At 45.7% G+C, this 25,248-nt stretch overlaps 1 protein-coding gene and 1 pseudogene across 1 annotated transcript in view; one reads left to right on the forward strand and one right to left on the reverse strand.

The window, feature by feature from the left end:
- The window catches only part of LOC110518095 (uncharacterized), a 56,967-nt gene extending 52,168 nt beyond the window's left edge, over window positions 1–4,799 (reverse strand). The window contains exon 1 of the mRNA XM_036989462.2: window positions 4,474–4,799. Within this exon, the coding sequence (XP_036845357.2) occupies window positions 4,474–4,599 (126 nt within the window). The 5' untranslated portion in view covers window positions 4,600–4,799. The remainder of the gene's footprint in view (window positions 1–4,473) is intronic.
- Window positions 4,800–9,135: 4,336 nt separating this feature from the next.
- On the forward strand, window positions 9,136–10,935 carry LOC149979912 (cyclin-A1-like; annotated as a pseudogene).
- Window positions 10,936–25,248: the final 14,313 nt, after the last annotated feature.

Consider the following 25,248-nt stretch of genomic DNA (forward strand, 5'->3'; position numbering starts at 1 on the left):
TGGCAGCAGAGAAGTGGAAGGAAAGACGGCTAAAGGACGGCTAACTGCCTGTGTATATTGGTTCCAGACTTACCATAAAAGTTGCACATCACGGGGGTTATTCGATGCTAGTGCAGTACGCCACAGGATGTTTTTGTGCTGGTCAAGGGCAGTCAAGTCTGTGGTGAACCAAGGGCTATATCTGTTCTCAGATCAAAATGTTTTGAATGGGGCATGCTTATTTAAGATGGTGAAGAAGGCACTTTTAAAGAGCAACCAGGCATCCTCTACTGACCGGATGAGGTCAGTATCCATCCAGGTCGATTAGAAAGGCCTGCTCGCTGAAGTGTTTTAGGGAGAGTTTGACAGTGATGAGGGGTGGTCGTTTGACCCATTACGGATGCAGGCAATGAGGCAGTGATCGCTGAGATCCTGGTTGAAGACAGCAGAGGTGTATTCAGAGGGCAGGATGGTCAGGATGGTATCTATGAGGTTGTTTACGGATATATTGACATTGATCATTTGTGTGAGATTGAGGGAATCTAGTTTAGATTGTAGGACGGCCGGGGTGTTAAACATATCCCAGTTTAGGTCACCTAACAGAACGAACTCTGAAGATAGATGGGGGGCAATCAATTCACATATGGTGTCCAGGGCAGAGCTGGGAGCTGACGGGGGTCTATAACAAGCGGCTACAGTGAGAGACTTATTTCTGGAAAGGTGGATTTTTAAATGTAGAAGCTGGAAATGGGATGCTTAATTAATAACCTTTTCTAACTAGGGGGCAGTATTTTCATTTTTGGATAAAAAACGTTCCCGGTCCCGTTTTAAACAAGATATTTTGTCACGAAAAGATGCTTGACTATGCATATAATTGACAGCTTTGGATAGAAAACTCTCTGGCGTTTCCAAAACTGCAAAGTTATTGTCTGTGAGTGCAACATAACTGATGTTACAGGCGAAACCCAGATAAAAATCAGATAAAAATCCAATCAGGAAGTGCCGCATTTTTTGAAACGCCTCATGCCAATGACTCCTTATATGGCTGTGAATGAGCTTACGTTTTCTACGTATTCCCCAAGGTGTCTACAGCATTGTGACGTCTTTTTACTCATTTATGTTGAAGAATAGCCGTAAGGGACCACATTTAGCAAGTGGTCACATGGTGTCTCCCACAGAAAATCTTGCGTAAAATACTGAGATAGCCATTTTCCAATCGCTTCTTTTGAGAAATCAAAATTCTCGACGGCTATATTATCAAATATATATGTTAAAAACACCTTGAGGATTGATTCTAAACAACGTTTGCCATGTTTCTGTAGATACTATGGAGCTAATTTGGAAAAAAGTTTGGCGTTGTAGTGACTGCATTTTCAGATCGATTTCTCAGCCAAACCTGACGAACAAATGGGAGCTATTTAGCCTACAAAAAATAATATTTTTGGAACATTTGCTATCTAACTGGGAGTCTCCTGAGTGAAAACATCCAAAGTTCTTCAAAGGTAAATTATTTAATTTGATTGCTTTTCTTATTTTTGTGAAAATGTTGCCTGCTGCCAGCAGAGCCTAGCATAGCATTATGCCATGATAAACTTACACAAATGCTTGTCTAGCGTTGGCTGTAAAGCATGTTTTAAAAATCTGAGATGACAGTGTGATTAACAAAAGGCTAAGCTGTGTCTCAATATATTTCATTTGTGATTTTCATGAATAGGAACATTTTCTAGGAAGATTTATGTCCGCTGCGTTATGCTAATTCGTTTGAGGCTACGTTACGCTCCCGCATGCAGGATGGGTAGTATTTAACACCCTGGCAGTCCTACAATCTAAGCTAGATGCCCTCAGTCTCACACTAATCATCGAGGAACCCACCAGGTACAACCCTAAATCTGTAAACAAGGGCACCCTCATAGACGTCATCCTGACCAACTGGCCCTCCAAATACACCTCCGCTGTCTTCTACCAGGATCTCAGCGATCACTGCCTCATTGCCTGTATCCGCTACGGATCCGCAGTCAAACGACCACCCCTCATCACTGTCAAACGCTCCCTAAAACACTTCTGTGAGCAGGCCTTTCTAAACAACCTGGCCCGGGTATCCTGGAAGGATATTGACCTCATCCCGTCAGTTGAGGATGCCTGGTCATTCTTTAAAAGTAACTTCCTCACCATTTTAGATAAGCATGCTCCGTTCAAAAAAAGCAGAACTAAGAACAGATATAGCCCTTGGTTCACTCCAGACCTGACTGCCCTCGACCAGCACAAAAACATCCTGTGGCGGACTGCAATAGCATCGAATAGTCCCCGCGATATGCAACTGTTCAGGGAAGTCAGGAACCAATACACGCAGTCAGTCAGGAAAGCAAAGGCCAGCTTCTTCAGGCAGAAATTTGCATCCTGTAGCTCTAACTCCAAAAAGTTCTGAGACACTGTAAAGTCCATGGAGAACAAGAGCACCTCCTCCCAGCTGCCCACTGCACTGAGGCTAGGTAACACGGTCACCACCGATAAATCAATGATTATCGAAAACTTCAACAAGCATTTCTCAACAGCTGGCCATGCCTTCCTCCTGGCTACTCCAACCTCAGCCAACAGCTCCACACCACCCCCACAGCTACTCGCCCAAGCCTCCCCAGCTTCTCCTTTACCCAAATCCAGATAGCAGATGTTCTGAAAGAGCTGCAAAACCTGGACCCGTACAAATCAGCTGGGATAGACAATCTGAACCCTCTATTTCTGAAACTATCCGCCGCCATTGTCGCAAACCCCTATTACCAGCCTCTTCAACCTCTCTTTCACATCGTCTGAGATCCCCAAGGATTGGAAAGCTGCCGCAGTCATCCCCCTCTTCAATGGGGGAGACACCCTGGACCCAAACTGTTACAGACCTATATCCATCCTGCCCTGCCTATCTAAGGTCTTCGAAAGCCAAGTCCACAAACCGGTCACTGACCATCTCGAATCCCACCGTACCTTCTCCACTGTGCAATCTGGTTTCCGAGCCGGTCACGGGTGCACCTCAGCCACGCTCAAGGTACTAAATGATATCATAACCGCCATCGATAAAAGACAGTACTGTGCAGCCGTCTTCATCGACCTTGCCAAGGCTTTCGACTCTGTCAATCACCATATTATTATCGGCAGACTCAGTAGCCTTGGTTTTTCTAATGACTGCCTTGCCTGGTTCACCATCTACTCTGTAGACAGAGTTCAGTGTGTCAAATCGGAAGGCCTGCTGTCCGGTCCTCTGGCAGTCTCTATGGGGGTGCCACAGGGTTCAATTCTCTGGCTGACTCTTTTCTCTGTATATATCAATGATGCTGCTCTTGCTGCAGGCGATTCCCTGATCCACCTCTACGCAGACGACACCATTCTGTATACTTCCGGCCCGTCCTTGGACACTGTGCTATCTAACCTCCAAACGAGCTTCAATGCCATACAACACTCCTTCCGTGGCCTCCAACTGCTCTTAAACACTAGTAAAACTAAATGCATGCTTTTCAACCGTTCGCTGCCTGCACCCGCACGCCTGACTAGCATCACCACCCTGGATGGTTCCGACCTAGAATATGTGGACATCTATAAGTACCTAGGTGTCTGGCTAGACTGTAAACTCTCCTTCCAGACTCATATCAAACATCTCCAATCTAAAATCAAATCTAGAGTCGGCTTTCAATTCCACAACAAAGCCTCCTTCCCTCACGCCGCCAAACTTACCCTAGTAAAACTGACTATCCTACCGATCCTCGACTTCGGCGATGTCATCTACAAAATAGCTTCCAATACTCTACTCAGCAAACTGCATGCAGTTTATCACAGTGCCATCCATTTTGTTACTAAAGCACCTTATACCACCCACCACTGCAGCCCTCTCTACATATTCGTCGCCAGACCCACTGGCTCCAGGTCATCTACAAGTCCATGCTAGGTAAAGCTCCGCCTTATCTCAGTTCACTGGTCACGATGGCAACACCCACCCGTAGCACGCGCTCCCGCAGGTGTATCTCACTGATCATCCCTAAAGCCAACAAATGAGAACTTGTTCTCAACTAGCCTACCTGGTTAAATAAAGGTGAAATAAAATAAATTAAAAAATTAAAATGTATTGTACATTTACAAAGTTACCAGTAAACCTACGGCCTCAAGAATAACGTATTTTTCAAGATGAAAAGCAAGAACAAATCAAATCAAAACAAATTCTCTCATTTGAAGAAAACATTTAAAGCTGTAATACGTAGAAACGTGAGTTATAGATCTGTCTTTTTGTGTCTTGTACTGTCTGTTTTGTACACCAGCTTCAAACAGCTGAAAAAACTATATTGTTGGTTATTGAAAAGATATTTCACAGCGGTATACATCTAAACTATACATGTTTGTTTTGTCACAAACTGAAATTACGCAAACTATTAGAATTGTAGCAACCAGGAAATGGCAGGATATTTAATAGGAAGCATCATCATTGTCATTGGTCTTATTGGTCTTCATTGGTCTCACCCTGTAGGTTCCGTCTGGGTTGGTCTCTCTGGGGTTGAAGGTCATGGTTCCTCCTAAAAAGTGGGAGGCCCAGGAGCAGGAGACCATCAGCAGTAGCAGTAGTAGGGAGGACTGGGAGGGAGACATACTGTCTGTCTGTCTGTCTTTGTCTGTCTCCCAGGCTCTTTGTCTGTCTCCCAGGCTCTTTGTCTGTCTGTCTCTCTGTCTGTCTCTCTGTCTGTCTCTCTCTCTGTCTCTGTCTGTCTGTCTCTCTCTGTTTGTCTGTCTGTCTCTCTGTCTCTCTCTCTGTCTCTCTCTCTCTCTGAGTCTCTCTGAGATCAGACTCTGCTTTAATAGATACATGTTCAGCAGAGGCACATGCGCACATTAATCTGCAAGCACACTGAACTGCCCACACACACCCACACACACACACACACACACACACGCACACACACACACACACACACACACCCACACACACACACACACACATAATCACACACACACATTTACAGAAGCATCTCCCACTGTGCGTTATGAGTCACTCTCAGAAGTACACTAACCTGTTTCAATCACCCGACTGACTATGGAATCCTGGTGTGATAAAAAATTGTTGTTTGTCACTTGAAAAGCGAGATGAGGTTTCAGAGCAGAGTTTTTTCCACTTTGGTTCAATGAAATGATGTGGAACCAACGCGGAATAGATGTTGAATTGTCTGTCCCCAGTGGGAGGTGTCCTGGAACACAGTCAGGAATTCAATGAAAAACACACTTTATTTTGTTTGCAAACTTTACATTACAACATACAACATAGATAATTACAATAATAAACAACTTTAAAAATATTTTACAATGGTTACATGTACAGGGAAGAATGTCAAAAGTCAACATCTGACAAATAGCAGAGAGTAACAGACGGTAACAGACGGTAACAGACAGTAACAGACAGTAACCAACACTAACTGACAGTAACAGACTGTAACAGACAGTAACAGACTGTAGCAGACAGTAACAGACAGTAACAGACTGTAGCAGACAGTAACAGACAGTACCAGATAGTAACAGACGGTAACAGACAGTACCAGACAGTAACAGACAGTAACAGACAGTAACAGACAGTACCAGACAGTACCAGACGGTAACAGACAGTAACAGACAGTACCAGACGGTAACAGACAGTAGCAGACAGTAACAGACAGTAACAGACAGTACCAGACAGTAACAGACAGTACCAGACGGTAACAGACAGTAACAGACAGTAACAGACGGTAACAGACAGTACCAGACAGTAACAGACAGTACCAGACGGTAACAGACAGTAACAGACAGTAACAGACAGTAACAGACAGTACCAGACGGTAACAGACAGTACCAGACAGTACCAGACGGTAACAGACAGTAGCAGACAGTAACAGACAGTAACAGACAGTAACAGACAGTAACAGACAGTACCAGACGGTAACAGACGGTAACAGACAGTACCAGACGGTAACAGACAGTAAGGCCTGCCTGCTCCTCTCCATCACAGTTGACAATTCAACGGCGTCCCCCTCCCAGAGTGCAAAGAACCTTGGCGTGACCTTGGACAACACCCTGTCATTCACCCTACTGAATCTGAAGTCAGGTGTATACTGTTTGCTGATGATCTGGTGCTTCTGTGCCTAACTACAGTGCCTTGCGAAAATATTCGTCCCCCTTGAACTTTGCGACCTTTTGCCACATTTCAGGCTTCAAACATAAAGATATAAAACTGTATTTTTTTTGTGAAGAATCAACAACAAGTGGGACACAATCATGAAGTGGAACGACATTTATTGGACATTTCAAACTTTTTTAACAAATCAAAAACTGAAAAATTGGGCGTGCAAAATTATTCAGCCCCTTTACTTTCAGTGCTGCAAACTCTCTCCAGAAGTTCAGTGAATGATCCAATGTTGACCTAAATGACTAATGATGATAAATATAATCTACAACCACCTAAAAGGAAGTGATTCCCAAACCTTCCATAACAAAGCCATCACCTACAGAGAGATGAACCTGGAGAAGAGTCCCCTAAGCAAGCTGGTCCTGGGGCTCTGTTCACAAACACAAACACACCCTACAGAGCCCCAGGACAACAGCACAATTAGACCCAACCAAATCATGAGAAAACAAAAAAATAATTACTTGACACATTGGAAAGAATTAACAAAAAAACAGAGCAAACTAGAATGCTATTTGGCCCTAAACAGAGAGGACACAGTGGCAGAATACCTGACCACTGTGACTGACCCAAACTTAAGGAAAGCTTTGACTATGTACAGACTCGGTGAGCATAGCCTTGCTATTGAGAAAGGCCGCCGTAGGCAGACATGGCTCTCAAGAGAAGACAGGCTATGTGCTCACTGCCCACAAAATGAGGTGGAAACTGAGCTGCACTTCCTAACCTCCTGCCAAATATATGACCATATTAGAGACACACATTTCCCTCAGATTATACAGATCCACAAAGAATTAGAGAACAAAATCTAATTTTGTCTCATATCTACTGGGTGAAATTCCACAGTGTACCATCACAGCAGCAAGATTTGTGACCTGTTGCCACGAGAAAAGGTCAACCAGTGAAGAACAAACACCATTGTAAATACAACCCATATTTAATGTTTATTTATTTTCCGTTTTGTACTTTAACTATTTGCACATATGACATTTGAAATTTCTTTATTCTTTTGAATTTTTTATTTATATAATGTCTACTGTTCATTTTTGATTGTTTATTTGACTTTTTTTATTATCTATTTCACTTGCTTTGATTATGTAAACATACAGTTGAAGTCGGAAGTTTACATACACCTTAGCCAAAAACATTTATACTCAGTTTATTTGCACTTCATTACAACACTGTATATAGACATAATATGACATTTGAAATGTCTCTATACCTTTGGAACTTTTATGAGTGTAATGTTTACTATTCATTTTTTTATTGTTTATTTCACTTCTGTTTGCCAAAGCAAGTGAAATAGATAACAATGTTAACATATGTTTCCCATGCCAATAAAGCCCTTTGAACTGAATTGAGGGAGACAGAGTGAGACAGAGAGAGAGACAGAGAGAGAGACAGAGAGAGAGACACAGAGGGAGACACAGAGGGAGACACAGAGGGAGACAAAGGGAGACAGAGAGAGAGAGAGAGAGAGAGACAGAGAGAGAGACACAGAGGGAGACACAGAGAGAGACAAAGGGAGACAGAGAGACAGAGAGAGAGAGAGAGAGACAGAGAGAGAGACACAGAGGGAGACAAAGGGAGACAGAGAGAGACAGAGAGAGAGACACAGAGGGAGACACAGAGAGAGACAAAGGGAGACAGAGAGAGACTGAGAGAGAGACAGAGAGAGAGACACAGAGAGAGACAAAGGGAGACAGAGAGAGACAGAGAGAGAGACAGAGAGAGAGACAGAGAGAGAGACACAGAGGGAGACACAGAGGGAGACAGAGAGACAGAGAGCAGGATAGGGGGGACAGTGACAGAGAGATCAGCAATATTTATAGTGCTCTGTAACCTATGACAGATGATAGTACAGCATGTACCCATCATAAAGTCAAATAGTTACAAATCCTGATCAATAATCTAAACCAACTGCAACTTTCTGAAAACACAAACACTCAGAGATACTTCCTATATGTACCCTTCTCTCTGCAACACCGCTACAATTTTTTACATTTTTTAATTGATATATATCTTTTTATTTTACCCCTTTTTTCTCCCCAATTTCGTGGTTTCCAATTGTTTAGTAGCTGCTATCTTGTCTCGTCGCTACAACTCCCGTACGGGCTCGGGAGAGACGAAGGTTGAAAGTGATGCGTCCTCCGATACACAACACAACCAAGCCGCACTGCTTCTTAACACAGCACGCATCCAACCCGGAAGCCAGCCGCACCAATGTGTCGGAGGATACACCGTGCACTGGCAACCTTGGTTAGCACGCACTGCACCCGGCCCGCTACAGGAGTCGCTGGTGTGCGATGAGACAAGGATATCCCTACCGACCAAACCGGAAAGAGTGCCTCCTACACCACTTTCAGCAGCATCTGGTCTCCCATCTAGGGACTGATTGATTTGTTTTTCGAAAGTCTGTCATAGCTTTGCGATGCTAGGTTTGCAAGCTAAAGAAGTTCAACAAGGCGACCAGCAAACGTGTTAACCCCTCCACTGCCAGTAACCGTGGCAGCCAGGTTTGTTTCCACTTGGCAAATTGGGTAATATCTAAATATCAGCACCGCTCTTGCCAGCCGTAGCAGGAGAACGTTCTGTCTTGCCAGCCGTAGCAGGAGAACGTTCTGTCTTGCCAGCCGTAGCAGGAGAATGTTCTGTCTTGCCAGCCGTAGCAGGAGAACGTTCTGTCTTGCCAGCCGTAGCAGGAGAATGTTCTGTCTTGCCAGCCGTAGCAGGAGAACGTTCTGTCTTGCCAGCCGTAGCAGGAGAATGTTCTGTCTTGCCAGCCGTAGCAGGAGAATGTTCTGTCTTGCCAGCCGTAGCAGGAGAACGTTCTGTCTTGCCAGCCGTAGCAGGAGAACGTTCTGTCTTGCCAGCCGTAGCAGGAGAACGTTCTGTCTTGCCAGCCGTAGCAGGAGAATGTTCTGTCTTGCCAGCTGTAGCAAGAGAACGTTCTGGCCTCAAATAGGAAGACTTCATCCCGGATGAACTGGGTCAAACAGACAAAGGAAGGTGCTCAGCGTCTTGAACTGAAAACGGATCTCATCTTTTGGTCAGGTGGGTGGTTTTAGAACTTTAACGTCAATCGTTCTTTCATTTGTTCATAATGGCAAATCATTTTTTGTTTTAGGGAGTTTACTTTCCAATCGTTCTTTCATTTGTTCATAATGGCAAATCATTTTTTGTTTTAGGGAGTTTACTTGTCCAAACGTGGATCCATTTCAGACAACTCTCTCTCTCCTGGGTTGTCCCTCCAGTTCTAACTTTGAGATGTATGTGGATGAGCCATGCAAGGTCGTCCTACCAGCCTCTAGCGAGGTGGTGGCTGCAGATCCTTGGGTGGTGGATGAGGAAGCTGCAACATAAAGATTTCAGGCTGTTCGACCTGGGCTCAGGTAGGCGGTCTGCCTATGGTGTCATTACACATACCAAAGGCTCAGTATTGTAATTGTTGTCGTCCTTTATCAGCCCATATTCACTGATGCATTAAGCTTTTGTTTGTTTTGCAGGGTCATGTATGGACACATCTATTCAGTCGATCGATGACAACGAAGCTTTCGGCCCTCAGGATGTCATGTATGGACACGTCTATTCAGTCGATCGATGACAACGAAGCTTTCGGCCCTCAGGATGTCATGTATGGACACGTCTATTCAGTCGATCGATGACAACAAAGCTTTCGGCCCTCAGGATGTCATGTAAGGACACGTCTATTCAGTCGATCGATGACAACGAAGCTTTCGGCCCTCAGGATGTCATGTATGGACACGTCTATTCAGTCGATCGATGACAACGAAGCTTTCGGCCCTCAGGATGTCATGTATGGACTCGTCTATTCAGTCGATCGATGACAGCGAAGCTTTCGGCCCTCAGGATGTCATGTATGGACACGTCTATTCAGTCGATCGATGACAACGAAGCTTTCGGCCCTCAGGATGTCATGTGTCTAGCAGAGAATGCAGAGGACATCCACAAACACTTACGGGAGAGCGACGTGTGCAATCAATACTTTAAATGTCTCGTTTGCATTTTTATGAAGACTTTTGAAAAGGGCGTCAACTAAATTGAAATGCTGTAATTGATTGTATTCATCGCCACCATGTGGTAGTTCTGGGTCAAGACACCATTAGCACTGTAGTTGTGGTTTTGTTTAAACGTTATCCCTCTGTTCGCCTCACCCACAACCAGTTGAATGGAATTCTCTAAAATGACATGGTGGTTTGAAATGGATCAGTAACCGAAGGCTGTAATGTCTTAAAACCCTCTCTGCCCCAGATCGTCTGATGCCTGGCTACATGCGGAAGCAGACGGACATGCATGTCATCCTGGTGTACTGACTTGTGGAGGTTGGCTGTGTGGGGAGACAATCTGCCTGGTCGTTAACTACATGGACTGCTTCCTCTCCTGCATGTCGGTACTGCGGGGTTGCAGCTGGTGGGCACTGCCGCCCTTCTGTCGGCCGCCTAAGTGGGAACTTCACAAATTTAGAGGAAGTTGTCCATTTTAAACTGACTTTTGATCAGGTCTGATCGCACCACTTGTGGCAGACAATACAGCAGAACCGTAGGTCTCTAGCTATAATGCACTTTCAGCTGTTTAGGGAAAGGATTGTTTTTTTTAACCCTACCTGTACTCTTGTGGTAGTAAATACGAGGAGATCTACCCTCCACAGGTGGATGACTGGTCATCACAGACGACACCAAGAAGCAGCTGCTTCGTGAGGAACAGCGCTGAAGGTGCTGGCCTTCGACATGACCGTCCCCACCATTTCCTCCCGTCCATGAAGCCCGTTTCAAGACTGAGGGCCTCGCCCTGCTATGTAGTGGGACTAGTTGTTTAACGGCGTCTTTGCGTAGTTGGACTGCTAGCTAGATTTGAATGACGAGTGTATTTCATGTATTTGCAGTTCACTTGTCTTTGTAATTTGTCTGTAGGCTAACAGCATGGCGTCAGGGCAATCCGTTGAAGTACTCTATACCAAGTACTCTGAATACCAAGTACTCTATACCAAGTACTCTATACCAAGTACTCTGAATACCAAGTACTCTATACCAAGTACTCTGAATACCAAGTACTCTATACCAAGTACTCTATACCAAGTACTCTGAATACCAAGTACTCTATACCAAGTACTCTGAATACCAAGTACTCTATACCAAGTACTCTGAATACCAAGTACTCTATACCAAGTACTCTGAATACCAAGTACTCTATACCAAGTACTCTGAATACCAAGTACTCTATACCAAGTACTCTGAATAATGTAAAATGTGTTCCACAATAACTGACCTGGTTAAATTAAAAGGTTAAACATACTGGCTAAATGGTTGGTATTTATTTTTTGTTATCAAATCAAACATTAATTGTGCAGTGGTGTTTTGTTGCACCAGTTTACCACCTAGCGTCTTTAGTTGACTAATTGTACTCTCAGTATGTGGCAGAGCTCAGCAGTACATCCCATCTATGGTGATGGCTGCAGCCTTGGTCTGGCCAACTGTACCCTCAACATGGCTCTCTGGGTCTGTCTTTCTGCTGTATTCTAGACATCCTGTGCTGACTGTTTACTGCAACCAGGGAACTTAAATCAAGAATACTAATGTCTCTCTAATGGACTCTTATCCTCTTCTCTATTTTACGAAACGCATTCCTGATAATCGGTGACATTTCCCCTTAGGCGCCATTTGTTTCAGTATGCTTTTTAGACCGGTTTCTGACTCTCCCAGCTAATTGTGGCTTCTGTTATCCAGGCCTCAGGCATTGTGCATCTTCACAGGTTACACCCTGGCAGAGGTCACACCCTACCTCAGGGACCGCCACAAGATGTACCTCATCAAGTACAAGAGCTCAAAGTGAGTTGGGAATTTGTACTTTTTTCTTTACAATCATTCCTCAAATATTGCCATAGTGTCCATAATGCTGTCGTGGCTGGAAAATGTAAACTCATTAGATTGTTTTCAATTGCAAAACATTTTGATGCAGTGTGCACTAATGACTACTACCTTTGGGTGTAATCATTAGTCCACAAGTTTATATTTGTTTCTGTTTTTGTTTTTTATTTTTTTAAAGAAACGTTTTATAACAGAATTGGCTTAATGAATACGTCGCTGACGGTCTCTCCCCTCTGCAGGTTTGGCAACGTAAGTCCACCTGAGACTTGAAGCTGCTGGGAAATGACGAACAGAGCGCTCAGCTTCCTCTGTAGACGCCCACTGGACAAATAACTTTTTTTTATGCATTTTAAATCTTGTAAACGACGCTTCCTAGGTAAGTAGCGATCACATGAACAAAATAATAGCAACTTGTTTCTCGACTTCAAACTCTTGAATGAATACTTGTAAATGTAGTAGTGCTAGTTTAAGTTCATGACTTGACTCATGTCTGTACAAGACATTTTAAAACCGGTATGGATTCATTTTGTTCACTGTACCAAGTTGTTTTGGTTTGTTGTTCACAGCCATAAAATCATCACCCTCCGGCTGCACCACGTATGTTTGCATCATGTGATTTAAAGGAAACTAGTTACCTAGAGGTTGGCCTCTTGCTTTACCCTGCTTCTCAATCCTCAGCCTTCACTTGGGCTCTAGTGTTTTTGGGGGCCCTGAGATTTCAACTCTCCTTCTCTCCCCTTCAATTCTCCTTCAACTCTCCTTCCCTCCCCTTCAACTCCCCTTCTCTCCCCTTCAACTCTCCTTCAACTCTCCTTCCCTCCCCTTCAACTCTCCTTCTCTCCCCTTCAACTCTCCTTCTCTCCCCATCAACTCTCCTTCAACTCTCCTTCTCTCCCCTTCAACTCTCCTTCTCTCCCCTTCAACTCCCCTTCAACTCTCCTTCCCTCCCCTTCAACTCTCCTTCTCTCCCCTTCAACTCTCCTTCTCTCCCCTTCAACTCTCCTTCAACTCTCCTTCTCTCCCCTTCAAACCTCCTTCTCTCCTCTTCAACTCTTCTTCAACTCTCCTTCCCTCCCCTTCAACTCTCCTTCTCTCCCCTTCAACTCTCCTTCAACTCTCCTTCCCTCCCCTTCAACTCTCCTTCTCTCCCCTTCAACTCTCCTTCTCTCCCCTTCAACTCTCCTTCAACTCTCCTTCTCTCCCCTTCAAACCTCCTTCTCTCCCCTTCAACTCCCCTTCAACTCTCCTTCAACTCTCCCCTTCTCCCCTTCAAACCTCCTTCTCTCCCCTTCAACTCCCCTTCAACTCTCCTTCAACTCTCCTTCCCTCCCCTTCAACTCTCCTTCTCTCCCCTTCAACTCTCCTTCTCTCCCTTTCAACTCTCCTTCAACTCTCCTTCTCTCCCCTTCAAACCTCCTTCTCTCCCCTTCAACTCTCCTTCAACTCTCCTTCCCTCCCCTTCAACTCTCCTTCCCTCCCCTTCAACTCTCCTTCCCTCCCCTTCAACTCTCCTTCTCTCCCTTTCAACTCTCCTTCTCTCCCCTTCAACTCTCCTTCAACTCTCCTTCTCTCCCCTTCAAACCTCCTTCTCTCCCCTTCAACTCCCCTTCAACTCTCCTTCCCTCCCTTTCAACTCTCCTTCTCTCCCCTTCAACTCTCCTTCTCTCCCCTTCAACTCTCCTTCAACTCTCCTTCTCTCCCCTTCAAACCTCCTTCTCTCCCCTTCAACTCTCCTTCAACTCTCCTTCCCTCCCCTTCAACTCTCCTTCTCTCCCCTTCAACTCTCCTTCAACTCTCATTCCCTCCCCTTCAACCCTCCTTCAACTCTCCTTCCCTCCCCTTCAAATCTCCTTCTCTCCCCTGCAACTCTCCTTCAACTCTCCTTCTCTCCCCTTCAAATCTCCTTCTCTCCCCTTCAACTCTCCTTCTCTCCCCTTCAACTCTCCTTCTCTCCCCTTCAACTCTCCTTCAACTCTCCTTCTCTCTCCTTCAACTCTCCTTCCCTCCCCTTCAACTCTCCTTCAACTCTCCTTCTCTCTCCTTCAACTCTCCTTCCCTCCCCTTCAACTCTCCTTCAACTCTCATACTCTCCTTCAACTTTCCTTCAACTCTCCTTCTCCTCCCTTCAACTCTCCTTCTGTCCCCTTCAACTCTCCTTCTGACCCCTTCAACTCTCCTTCAACTCTCCTTCAACTCTCCTCTCCCCTTCAACTCTCCTCTTATCTCGCTCTCCTCTGTCTAAATCTCCTCTGTCTAGATCTCCTCTTATCTCTCTCTCCTCTTATCTCTCTCTCCTCTTATCTCTCTCTCCTCTTATCTCTCTCTCCTCTGTCTAGATCTCCAGCCTGCATTGAGACATGTCTTTTGGCCGAGATAAGGGACCGGTATGACCGTGTGTTGTCATGTCTGACCAGGGGTCTGGTGGCCTACCAGGCCGGATTGGGGCCACAGAACTGTACAGAAGGGTCTGGCAGCACCTTACCCTGGGCCCGGAGGTCCCTTCCTGGGGTTCACGTCACCAGGGAGCCCCCTGGGACACGGCCAGGCAGCTACAGCAGAAGATGAGACTGGCAAACATCACCTGGCTAGCTAACATAGAGGCAGCAGGGGACAGAGGAACAGAGAGGCAGCAGGGGACAGAGGGACAGAGAGGCAGCAGGGGACAGAGGAACAGAGAGGCAGCAGGGGACAGAGGAACAGAGAGGCAGCAGGGGACAGAGGAACAGAGAGGCAGCAGGGGACAGAGGAACAGAGAGGCGCTGGTGGATCTTTCTACCCAGTGCCTCTAACCCACCCTGGGGCCGTTGGTGTCACCGGTGCTGCAGCCTAGTTCCTCCAACACCCTGCTCCATCTCACCCAGGGCTACCCCTACAGACAGCATCCCTGCCAGGGCTACAGGCACCACCATGGACCCCTCCCTGCCTGAAAGGGGGCCATTGTACTGCCGAACACTAACTCCATTAGCTCTGACAAATTGAAAACTCTAGTCAATGGCGACTCCATTACCTGCAGTATTAGACTTAAAACGAATCATCCAGCGATCATACACTGTTTACCGGGGGGCAGGGCTACCGACGTTAAGGCTAATCTGAATATGGTGCTGGCTAAAGCTAAAACTGGCAAGTGTAGAGAGTATAGAGATATTGTTATCCACATCTGCACCAATGATGTTAGAATGAAACAGTCAGAGGTCACCAAGCGCAACATAGCTTCAGCGTGTAAATCAGCTAGAAAGATGTGTCGGCATCGAGTAATTGTCTCTGGCCCCCTCACAGTTAGGGGGAGTGATGAGCACTACAGCAGAGTCTCACAACTCAAATGCAGGCCTCCTAATTTGAACAGCTGGATGCAGGGTAGAGACGATGACTCGGTCTCTACCTTTAATGAAGACTCATCTCTTCAGTAGGTCCTATGATTGAGTGTTGTCCGACCCAGGAGTGTGAAGGTGAATGGAAAGGCACTGGAGCAACGAACCACCCTTGCTGTCTCAGCCTGGCCAGTTCCCCTCTCTCCACTGGGATTCTTTGCCTCTACCCCTTTTACAGGGGCTGAGTCACTGGCTTACTGGTGCACTTCCAAGCTGTCCCTAGGAGGGTACATCACTTGAGTGGGTTGAGTCACTGACGCGGTCTTCCTGTCTGTGTTGGCGCCCCCCCCTTGGGTTGGGCCGTGGCGGAGATCTATGTGGGCTATACTCGGCCTTGTCTCAGGATGATAAGTTGGTGGTTGAAGATATCCCTCTAGTGGTGTGGGGGCTGTGATTTGGCAAAGTTGGTGGGGTTATATCCTGCCTGTTTGGCCGGGGGATTCATCGGATGGGGCCACAGTGTCTCCTGACCCCTCCTGTCTCAGCCTCCAGTATTTATGCTGCAGTAGTTTGTGTGTCGGGGGGCTAAGGTCAGTTTGTTATATCTGGAGTATTTCTCCTGTCTTATCCGGTGTCTTGTGTGAATTTAAGTATGCTCTCTCTAATTCTCTCTTTCTCTCTTTCTTTCTTTCTTTCTCTCTCTCAGATGACCTGAGCCCTAGGACCATGACCTGGCATGATGACTCCTTGCTGTCCCCAGTCCACCTGGCCGTGCTGACCTGTTGCACCCTCGACAACCACTGTGATTATTATTATCTATTATTTGACCATGCTGGTCATTTATGAACATTTGAACATCTTGGCCATGTTCTGTTATTATCTCCACCCGGCACAGCCAGAAGAGGACTGGTCATCTATGAACATTTGAACATCTTGGCCATGTTCTGTTATAATCTCCACCCGGCACAGCCAGAAGAGGACTGGCCACCCCTCATAGCCTGGGTTCCTCTCTTGGTTTCCTCCTCGCTTTTGGCATTTCTAGGGAGTTTTTCCTAGCCACCGTGCTTCTACACCTGCATTGCTTGCTGTTTGGGGTTTTAGGCTGGGTTTCTGTACAGCACTTTGAGATATCAGCTGATGTACGAAGGGCTTCATGAATACATTTGATTTGATTTGTAGGTGTCATGGACGGGTTATGAACCTGGGTCCCCCATGGGACTCTTGTCCGCTACATTGGCCTACAGGTGTAGTGTGTTTCTCTCTCACCACCTGAATAGCAGAATGGTTGTTTTTTAGAAGCTAAACAGTTGAACATTTTGCTGTTGTTGTGGATGGAAACTTGCTGGTCCTGCTCAGCTAGCTACTGTCGTCTACAGATCACTGGAATGTGTCAAGGCTGGATGGTCTAATGATATATACCGGTACAACTAGCTGGGCTGGGAATGCTAACTGCAGTTTTACCTGGGGCCATATCCACATAGCGTCTCAGTAGGAGTGCTGATCTAGGATCAGGTCCTCCTGTATTATTCATTCTGATTTAAAAGTCTAAACTGATCCTAGATTAGGCCTTCTCTAAGAAGCGTTATGCCAGGGATGGGCAACTCCTGATTGGTGTTTTACTTTTCCCCCCAGCCCTCGCTAACACAACTGATTCAACTAATTGTATTCTAAACTGAAGATCATGATTCATTGATTATTGGAGTCAGGTGGGTGAGCTTCCTCAGATGAGCTTCCTCAGATGAGCTTCCTCAGATGAGCTTCCTCAGAGGAGCTTCCTCAGAGGAGCTTCCTCAGAGGAGCTTCCTCAGAGGAGCTTCCTCAGATGAGCTTCCTCAGAGGAGCTTCCTCAGATGAGCTTCCTTCACCGTGGAGTTTAGTCCACTACCTTCGTGTGTCCAGATGTGGCTGGATGAGAATGGTGGGGGACAACAGTGGAGGGCATCTTCACTGAGCAGTGAGCACACCTTCCTGTGTCCATGTAGCACATGTAAGAGCTCATCCTCATGGAGGTCATCTCCACCAGCTGATACTAGGTATCCTATATTAGACCTACTACTACTTGGATAGATAGGTGGAGGTTGGTATCCTATATTAGACCTACTACTACTTGGATAGATAGGAGGTGGAGGTTGGTATCCTATATTAGACCTACTACTACTTGGATAGATAGGAGATGGAGGTTGGTATTCTATATTAGACCTACTACTACTTGGATAGATAGGAGATGGAGGTTGGTATCCTATATTAGACCTACTACTACTTGGATAGATAGGAGATGGAGGTTGGTATCCTATATTAGACCTACTACTACTTGGATAGATAGGTGGAGGTTGGTATCCTATATTAGACCTACTACTACTTGGATAGATAGGAGGTGGAGGTTGGTATCCTATATTAGACCTACTACTACTTGGATAGATAGGAGGTGGAGGTTGGTATCCTATATTAGACCTACTACTACTTGGATAGATAGGAGATGGAGGTTGGTATCCTATATTAGACCTACTACTACTTGGATAGATAGGAGATGGAGGTTGGTATCCTATATTAGACCTACTACTACTTGGATAGATAGGTGGAGGTTGGTATCCTATATTAGACCTACTACTACTTGGATAGATAGGAGATGGAGGTTGGTATCCTATATTAGACCTAGTACTACTTGGATAGATAGGTGGAGGTTGGTATCCTATATTAGACCTACTACTACTTGGATAGATAGGAGATGGAGGTTGGTATCCTATATTAGACCTACTACTACTTGGATAGATAGGAGGTGGAGGTTGGTGTTCTATATTAGACCTACTACTACTTGGATAGATAGGAGATGGAGGTTGGTATCCTATATTAGACCTACTACTACTTGGATAGATAGGAGGTGGAGGTTGGTGTTCTATATTAGACCTACTACTACTTGGATAGATAGGAGGTGGAGGTTGGTGTTCTATATTAGACCTACTACTACTTGGATAGATAGGAGATGGAGGTTGGTATCCTATATTAGACCTACTACTACTTGGATAGATAGGTGGAGGTTGGTGTTCTATATTAGACCTACTACTACTTGGATATATAGGAGATGGAGGTTGGTATCCTATATTAGACCTACTACTACTTGGATAGATAGGAGATGGAGGTTGGTATCCTATATTAGACCTACTACTACTTGGATAGATAGGTGGAGGTTGGTGTTCTATATTAGACCTACTACTACTTGGATAGATAGGAGATGGAGGTTGGTATCCTATATTAGACCTACTACAACTTGGATAGATAGGAGATGGAGGTTGGTATCCTATATTAGACCTACTACTACTTGGATAGATAGGAGATGGAGGTTGGTGTTCTATATTAGACCTACTACTACTTGGATAGATAGGAGATGGAGGTTGGTGTTCTATATTAGACCTACTACTACTTGGATAGATAGGAGATGGAGGTTGGTGTTCTATATTAGAACTACTACTACTTGGATAGATAGGAGATGGAGGTTCCTAGGCCGTCAGGATCCCAAACCATCAGACTGCTGAACAGCTTCTACCCCAAACCATCAGACTGCTGAACAGCTTCTACTCCCAAGCCATCAGACTGCTGAACAGCTTCTGCCCCCAAGCCATCAGACTCCTGAACAGCTTCTATCGCCAAGCCATCAGACTCCTGAACAGCTTCTATCCCCAAGCCATCAGACTCCTGAACAGCTTCTGCCCCCAAGCCATCAGACTCCTGAACAGCTTCTATCCCCAAGCCATCACACTCCTGAACAGCTTCTATCCCCAAGCCATCAGACTCCTGAACAGCTTCTATCCCCAAGCCATCAGACTCCTGAACAGCTTCTGCCCCCAAGCCATCAGACTCCTGAACAGCTTCTATCCCCAAGCCATCAGACTCCTGAACAGCTTCTGCCCCCAAGCCATCAGACTCCTGAACAGCTTCTATCCCCAAGCCATCACACTCCTGAACAGCTTCTATCCCCAAGCCATCAGACTCCTGAACAGCTTCTATCCCCAAGCCATCAGACTCCTGAACAGCTTCTGCCCCCAAGCCATCAGACTCCTGAACAGCTTCTATCCCCAAGCCATCAGACTCCTGAACAGCTTCTATCCCCAAGCCATCAGACTCCTGAACAGCTTCTGCCCCCAAGCCATCAGACTCCTGAACAGCTTCTATCCCCAAGCCATCAGACTCCTGAACAGCTTCTATCCCCAAGCCATCAGACTCCTGAACAGCTTCTGCCCCCAAGCCATCAGACTCCTGAACAGCTTCTATCCCCAAGCCATCAGACTCCTGAACAGCTTCTGCCCCCAAGCCATCAGACTCCTGAACAGCTTCTATCCCCAAGCCATCAGACTCCTGAACAGCTTCTGCCCCCAAGCCATCAGACTCCTGAACAGCTTCTGCCCCCAAGCCATCAGACTCCTGAACAGCTTCTGCCCCCAAGCCATCAGACTCCTGAACAGCTTCTATCCCCAAGCCATCAGACTCCTGAACAGCTTCTATCCCCAAGCCATCAGACTCCTGAACAGCTTCTATCCCCAAGCCATCAGACTCCTGAACAGCTTCTATCCCCAAGCCATCAGACTCCTGAACAGCTTCTATCCCCAAGCCATCAGACTGCTGAACAGCTTCTATCCCCAAGCCATCAGACTCCTAAACAGCTTCTATCCCCAAGCCATCAGACTCCTGAACAGCTTCTATCCCCAAGCCATCAGACTCCTGAACAGCTTCTATCCCCAAGCCATCAGACTCCTGAACAGCTTCTATCCCCAAGCCATCAGACTCCTGAACAGCTTCTATCCCCAAGCCATCAGACTCCTGAACAGCTTCTATCCCCAAGCCATCAGACTCCTGAACAGCTTCTATCCCCAAGCCATCAGACTCCTGAACAGCTTCTATCCCCAAGCCATCAGACTCCTGAACAGCTTCTATCCCCAAGCCATCAGACTGCTGAACAGCTTCTATCCCCAAGCCATCAGACTCCTGAACAGCTTCTGCCCCCAAGCCATCAGACTGCTGAACAGCTTCTGCCCCCCCCCCCCAAGCCATCAGACTGCTGAACAGCTTCTGCCCCCCCCCCCCCCCCTAAGCCATCAGACTCCTGAACAGTTCATCAAAAGGCTTCAAAATGGACTCTACCCACACACACACTACACTGACTCTCTTGCACTGGCTCTATGTACACTCACTGGACTCTACCCTCACACTCACTACACTGACTCTCTTGCACTGGCTCTATGTACACTCACTGGACTCTACCCTCACACACACTACACTGACTATCTTGCACTGGCTCTATGTACACTCACTGGACTCTACCCACACACACTACACTGACTCTCTTGCACTGGCTCTATGTACACTCACTGGACTCTACCCACACACTCACACACACTACACTGACTCTCTTGCACTGGCTCTATGTACACTCACTGGACTCTACCCTCACACACACTACACTGACTCTCTTGCACTGGCTCTATGTACACTCACTGGACTCTACCCACACACACACTACACTGACTCTCTTGCACTGGCTCTATGTACACTCACTGGACTCTACCCACACACACTACACTGACTCTCTTGCACTGGCTCTATGTACACTCACTGGACTCTACCCACACACTCACACACACTACACTGACTCTCCAACACACACACGCACTCTACACACAATGACACACACATGCATATTGACACCACACACTCACACACTACACTGACACTCCAACACACACACACACACTCTACACACAATGACACACACATTCATATTGACACCACACACTCACACATAGACACTCCAACACACACACACACACTCTACACACAATGACACACACATTCATATTGACACCACACACTCACACACTCACACATAGACACTCCAAAACATACACACTCTGCACACAATGACACACACATTCATATTGACACCACACACTCACACACACTACACTGACACTCCAACACACACACACTCTACACACAATGACACACACATTCATATTGACACCACACACTCCAACACACACACACAGACACTCCAACACACACACTCTACACACAATGACACACACATGCATATTGACACCACACACTCACACATAGACACTCCAACACACACACTCTACACACAATGACACACACATTCATATTGACACCACACACTCCAACACACTACACTGACACTCCAACACACACACACATTCTACACACAATGACACACACATTCATATTGACACCACACACTCACACACTCACACATAGACACTCCAACACACACACTCTACACACAATGACACACACATTCATATTGACACCACACACTCACACATAGACACTCCAACACACACACTCTACACACAATGACACACACATTCATATTGACACCACACACTCACACATAGACACTCCAACACACACGCTCTACACACAATGACACACACATTCATATTGACACCACACACTCACACACACTACACTGACACTCCAACACACACACACACACTCTACACACAATGACACACACATTCATATTGACACCACACACTCCAACACACACACACACAGACACTTTCACACTATTCACATACACTGGTGCTCCTCTGTTTATTATACACTGAGTGTCCAAAACATTAAGAACACCTGCTCTTTCCATGACATAGACTGACCAGGTGAATCCAGGTGAAATCTATGATCTCTTATTGATGTTACTTGTTAAATCCACTTCAATCAGTGTAGATGAAAGGGAGTAGACAGGTTAAAGAAGGATTTTGAAGCCCTGAGACAATGGAGACATGGATTGTGTATGTGCTCCATTCAGAGGGTGAATGTACAAGACAAAATATTTAAGTGCCTTTTGAACGGGGTTATGGTAGTAGGTGCTAGGCGCAGCGCTTTGTGTCAAGAACTGCAACGTTGCTGGGTTTGTTCGTGCTCAACAGTTTCCTGCGTGTATCCAGAATGCTCCACCATCCAAAGGACATCCAGCCAAAGACATCTGCTTTATCTCCTTAACGTATTGCACACGCTGACTGCGTATATTTACTTAAAAAGTAGCTACAAATATTCAAATGTATCGGAAAAACTTCAAAGAAATAGTTTCAACGGTATTTATAATTTTGAAAAACCATCCCGTGGTTATTTCCCAGATTCCCCGGGATTCAGTACAGTGTATACGGTATACCGCCCAAGCCGTTCAGCCTGGAACTTCATAAGCACTTGGTCTAGATAGCACATCACAATACATTTTCGACTAGGGCTTGAAGCCCAATAATCTCAGCCCAACTTTCTCTGGTGGGTATGCTCTATTGGCTCCCCTCAACCCAACTTTCTCTGGTGGGTATGCTCTATTGGCTCCCCTCAACCCAACTTTCTCTGGTGGGTATGCTCTATTGGTTCCCATCAACCCAGCTTTCTCTGGCGAGTGCTTCTATTGGCTCCCTCAACTCAACTTTCTCTGGCGAGTGCTTCTATTGGCTCCCTCAACCCAACTTTCTCTGGTGGGTATGCTCTATTGGCTCCCCTCAACCCAACTTTCTCTGGTGGGTATGCTCTATTGGCTCCCCTCAACCCAACTTTCTCTGGTGGGTATGCTCTATTGGCTCCCCTCAACCCAACTTTCTCTGATGGGTATGCTCTATTGGCTCTCCTCAACCCAACTTTCTCTGGTGGGTATGCTCTATTGGCTCTCCTCAACCCAACTTTCTCTGGTGGGTATGCTCTATTGGCTCCCCTCAACCCAACTTTCTCTGGTGGGTATGCTCTATTGGCTCCCCTCAACCCAGCTTTCTCTGGCGAGTGCTTCTATTGGCTCCCTCAACCCAACTTTCTCTGGTGGGTATGCTCTATTGGCTCCCCTCGACCCAGATTTCTCTGGCGAGTGCTTCTATTGGCTCCCTCAACCCAACTTTCTCTGGTGGGTATGCTCTATTGGCTCTCCTCAACCTACATAGCACATAACAATACATTTTCGACTAGGGCTTGAAGCCCAATAATCTCAGCCCAGGAACTTCTGCATGGAACATAAGCACTTGGCCTAGACTAGAGATATTGGATAAACCCTGTTATTATGGCCTAGGAGAACACAATGGAAATGGACTCTAGGAACTCTGGAACCAACAAGCACCAGGTTTAGCCCACAGTAGAAAGGGAGCTAGTGATTGTTTACTCCTACACATGCTGTATCTTAATTTGATCATCCTGTTGTTGCAGGAATTTCCCAGCACACCAGTAAATGCAAACGTGTAGTGTATTTAAAGTTAAAAAAAAAAAAAAACGTATCAACACTTTACAAAAACATGTCTGTTAGTTATAATCCACATAACAATGCAACATGTCCTCTTGCTGTAGGATTATTTACTGCTGTATGAAACTGTATCAAATTAAGATACGGCATCTGTATGTTAGTATCTGATTTAACTTTCTGGGATATAAAAACAAACAAAGGATTGAATGAGTTCCAATAAGTGTATTCAGTATGTCCCTTGTGTTCCAGATTAGGTGATGTCTGTAGACCAGAGCCTGCCACCGTGTGTATGTGTGTGTGTGTGTGTGTGTGTGTGTGTGTTTGGTATACCCAGTGTATAGGCAGTATAGATAGAAGGAGAAGGTGTATATACACAGCAGTAGGTATGTATGAGAATACGTAAAGTATGTACAGCAGGCTCCAAACATTACTGGCACCTCTGACTGGCAATGAACAAACACTTAAAATAAATATAAACAATATTAATTATAGAGATAAACTCAAAATAACAACATGTGATAAATACTGTACTTTATTAATGTTTCAATGGAACCCAACAAAATAATTGATTGATTTAATTAAAAATCAATGTCCTCCAAAATCAAGGTTCCACAATTAATGGCACCTTTACAGATGATTGTAAATAACATCTACCAAAATTAAACCAGGAATTAAATTCCACTTATTTAAGGTTATCTAAGTCTTAAGGAACTATGTTGAGCCATTACATCACTTCCTGTTTCACTAGGGTATCAAAATGAGGTAACACACATGCAACATCCCGCTGTGATCCAACACCACGAAGAAAACAAAAGAACTGGCTGTTGAAAAAGAGACAGATGGTCGTAGACCTTCATAAATCTGGTAATGGCTTCAAGAAGATCCACAAACGATTGACTATACCACTGAGCAATGTCAGGGCAATTATTAAAAAAATCTAAAGATTAAAAGATCTTTTGATGCATTTGCCCCCCCAATATAGGGAGGGGGATGGTGAGAGAAGCAACAAAATCCCCCCAAAAAGCACCATCAGACTCCACCTCCACAACCACAGGCTCTTTGGAAGGGTACCAGAAGAAAGCACCATCAGACTCCACCTCCACAACCACAGGCTCTTTGGAAGGGTACCAGAAGAAAGCACCATCAGACTCCACCTCCACAACCACAGGCTCTTTGGAAGGGTACCAGAAGAAAGCACCATCAGACTCCACCTCCACAACCACAGGCTCTTTGGAAGGGTTGCCAGAAGAAAGCCCTTTCTGACCCCAAGACACAGACGCAAACGCTGGGAGCCAAACGTCATTTAAATTATGACTGGAGGAAGGTGCTCTGGTCAGATGGGACCAAAATTGAGCGTTTTGGTCAGAAACAGCATCGGCATGTCTGGCGTCGAAACAGAGATGCATACAAGGAGAGGCACCTGATGCCCACGGTGAAACATGGTGTTGGGTCAGTGATTCTACACCTGCATTGCTTGCTGTTTGGGGTTTTAGGCTGGGTTTCTGTACAGCACTTTGAGATATCAGCTGATGTAAGAAGGGCCATGTACCTTATGGGGGAAGTATTTACTTGGGACTCTACCATGTACTTTGTGGGGGCTTTGATGATCTTCTAGATGGTAGCAGAGTGAACCGCCCGTGGCTCGAGGGGCTG

This window comes from Oncorhynchus mykiss, chromosome 10, assembly GCF_057628025.1.
Source record: "Oncorhynchus mykiss isolate SJ-2025 chromosome 10, ASM5762802v1, whole genome shotgun sequence".
In the NCBI taxonomy this organism is placed as follows: domain Eukaryota; kingdom Metazoa; phylum Chordata; class Actinopteri; order Salmoniformes; family Salmonidae; genus Oncorhynchus; species Oncorhynchus mykiss.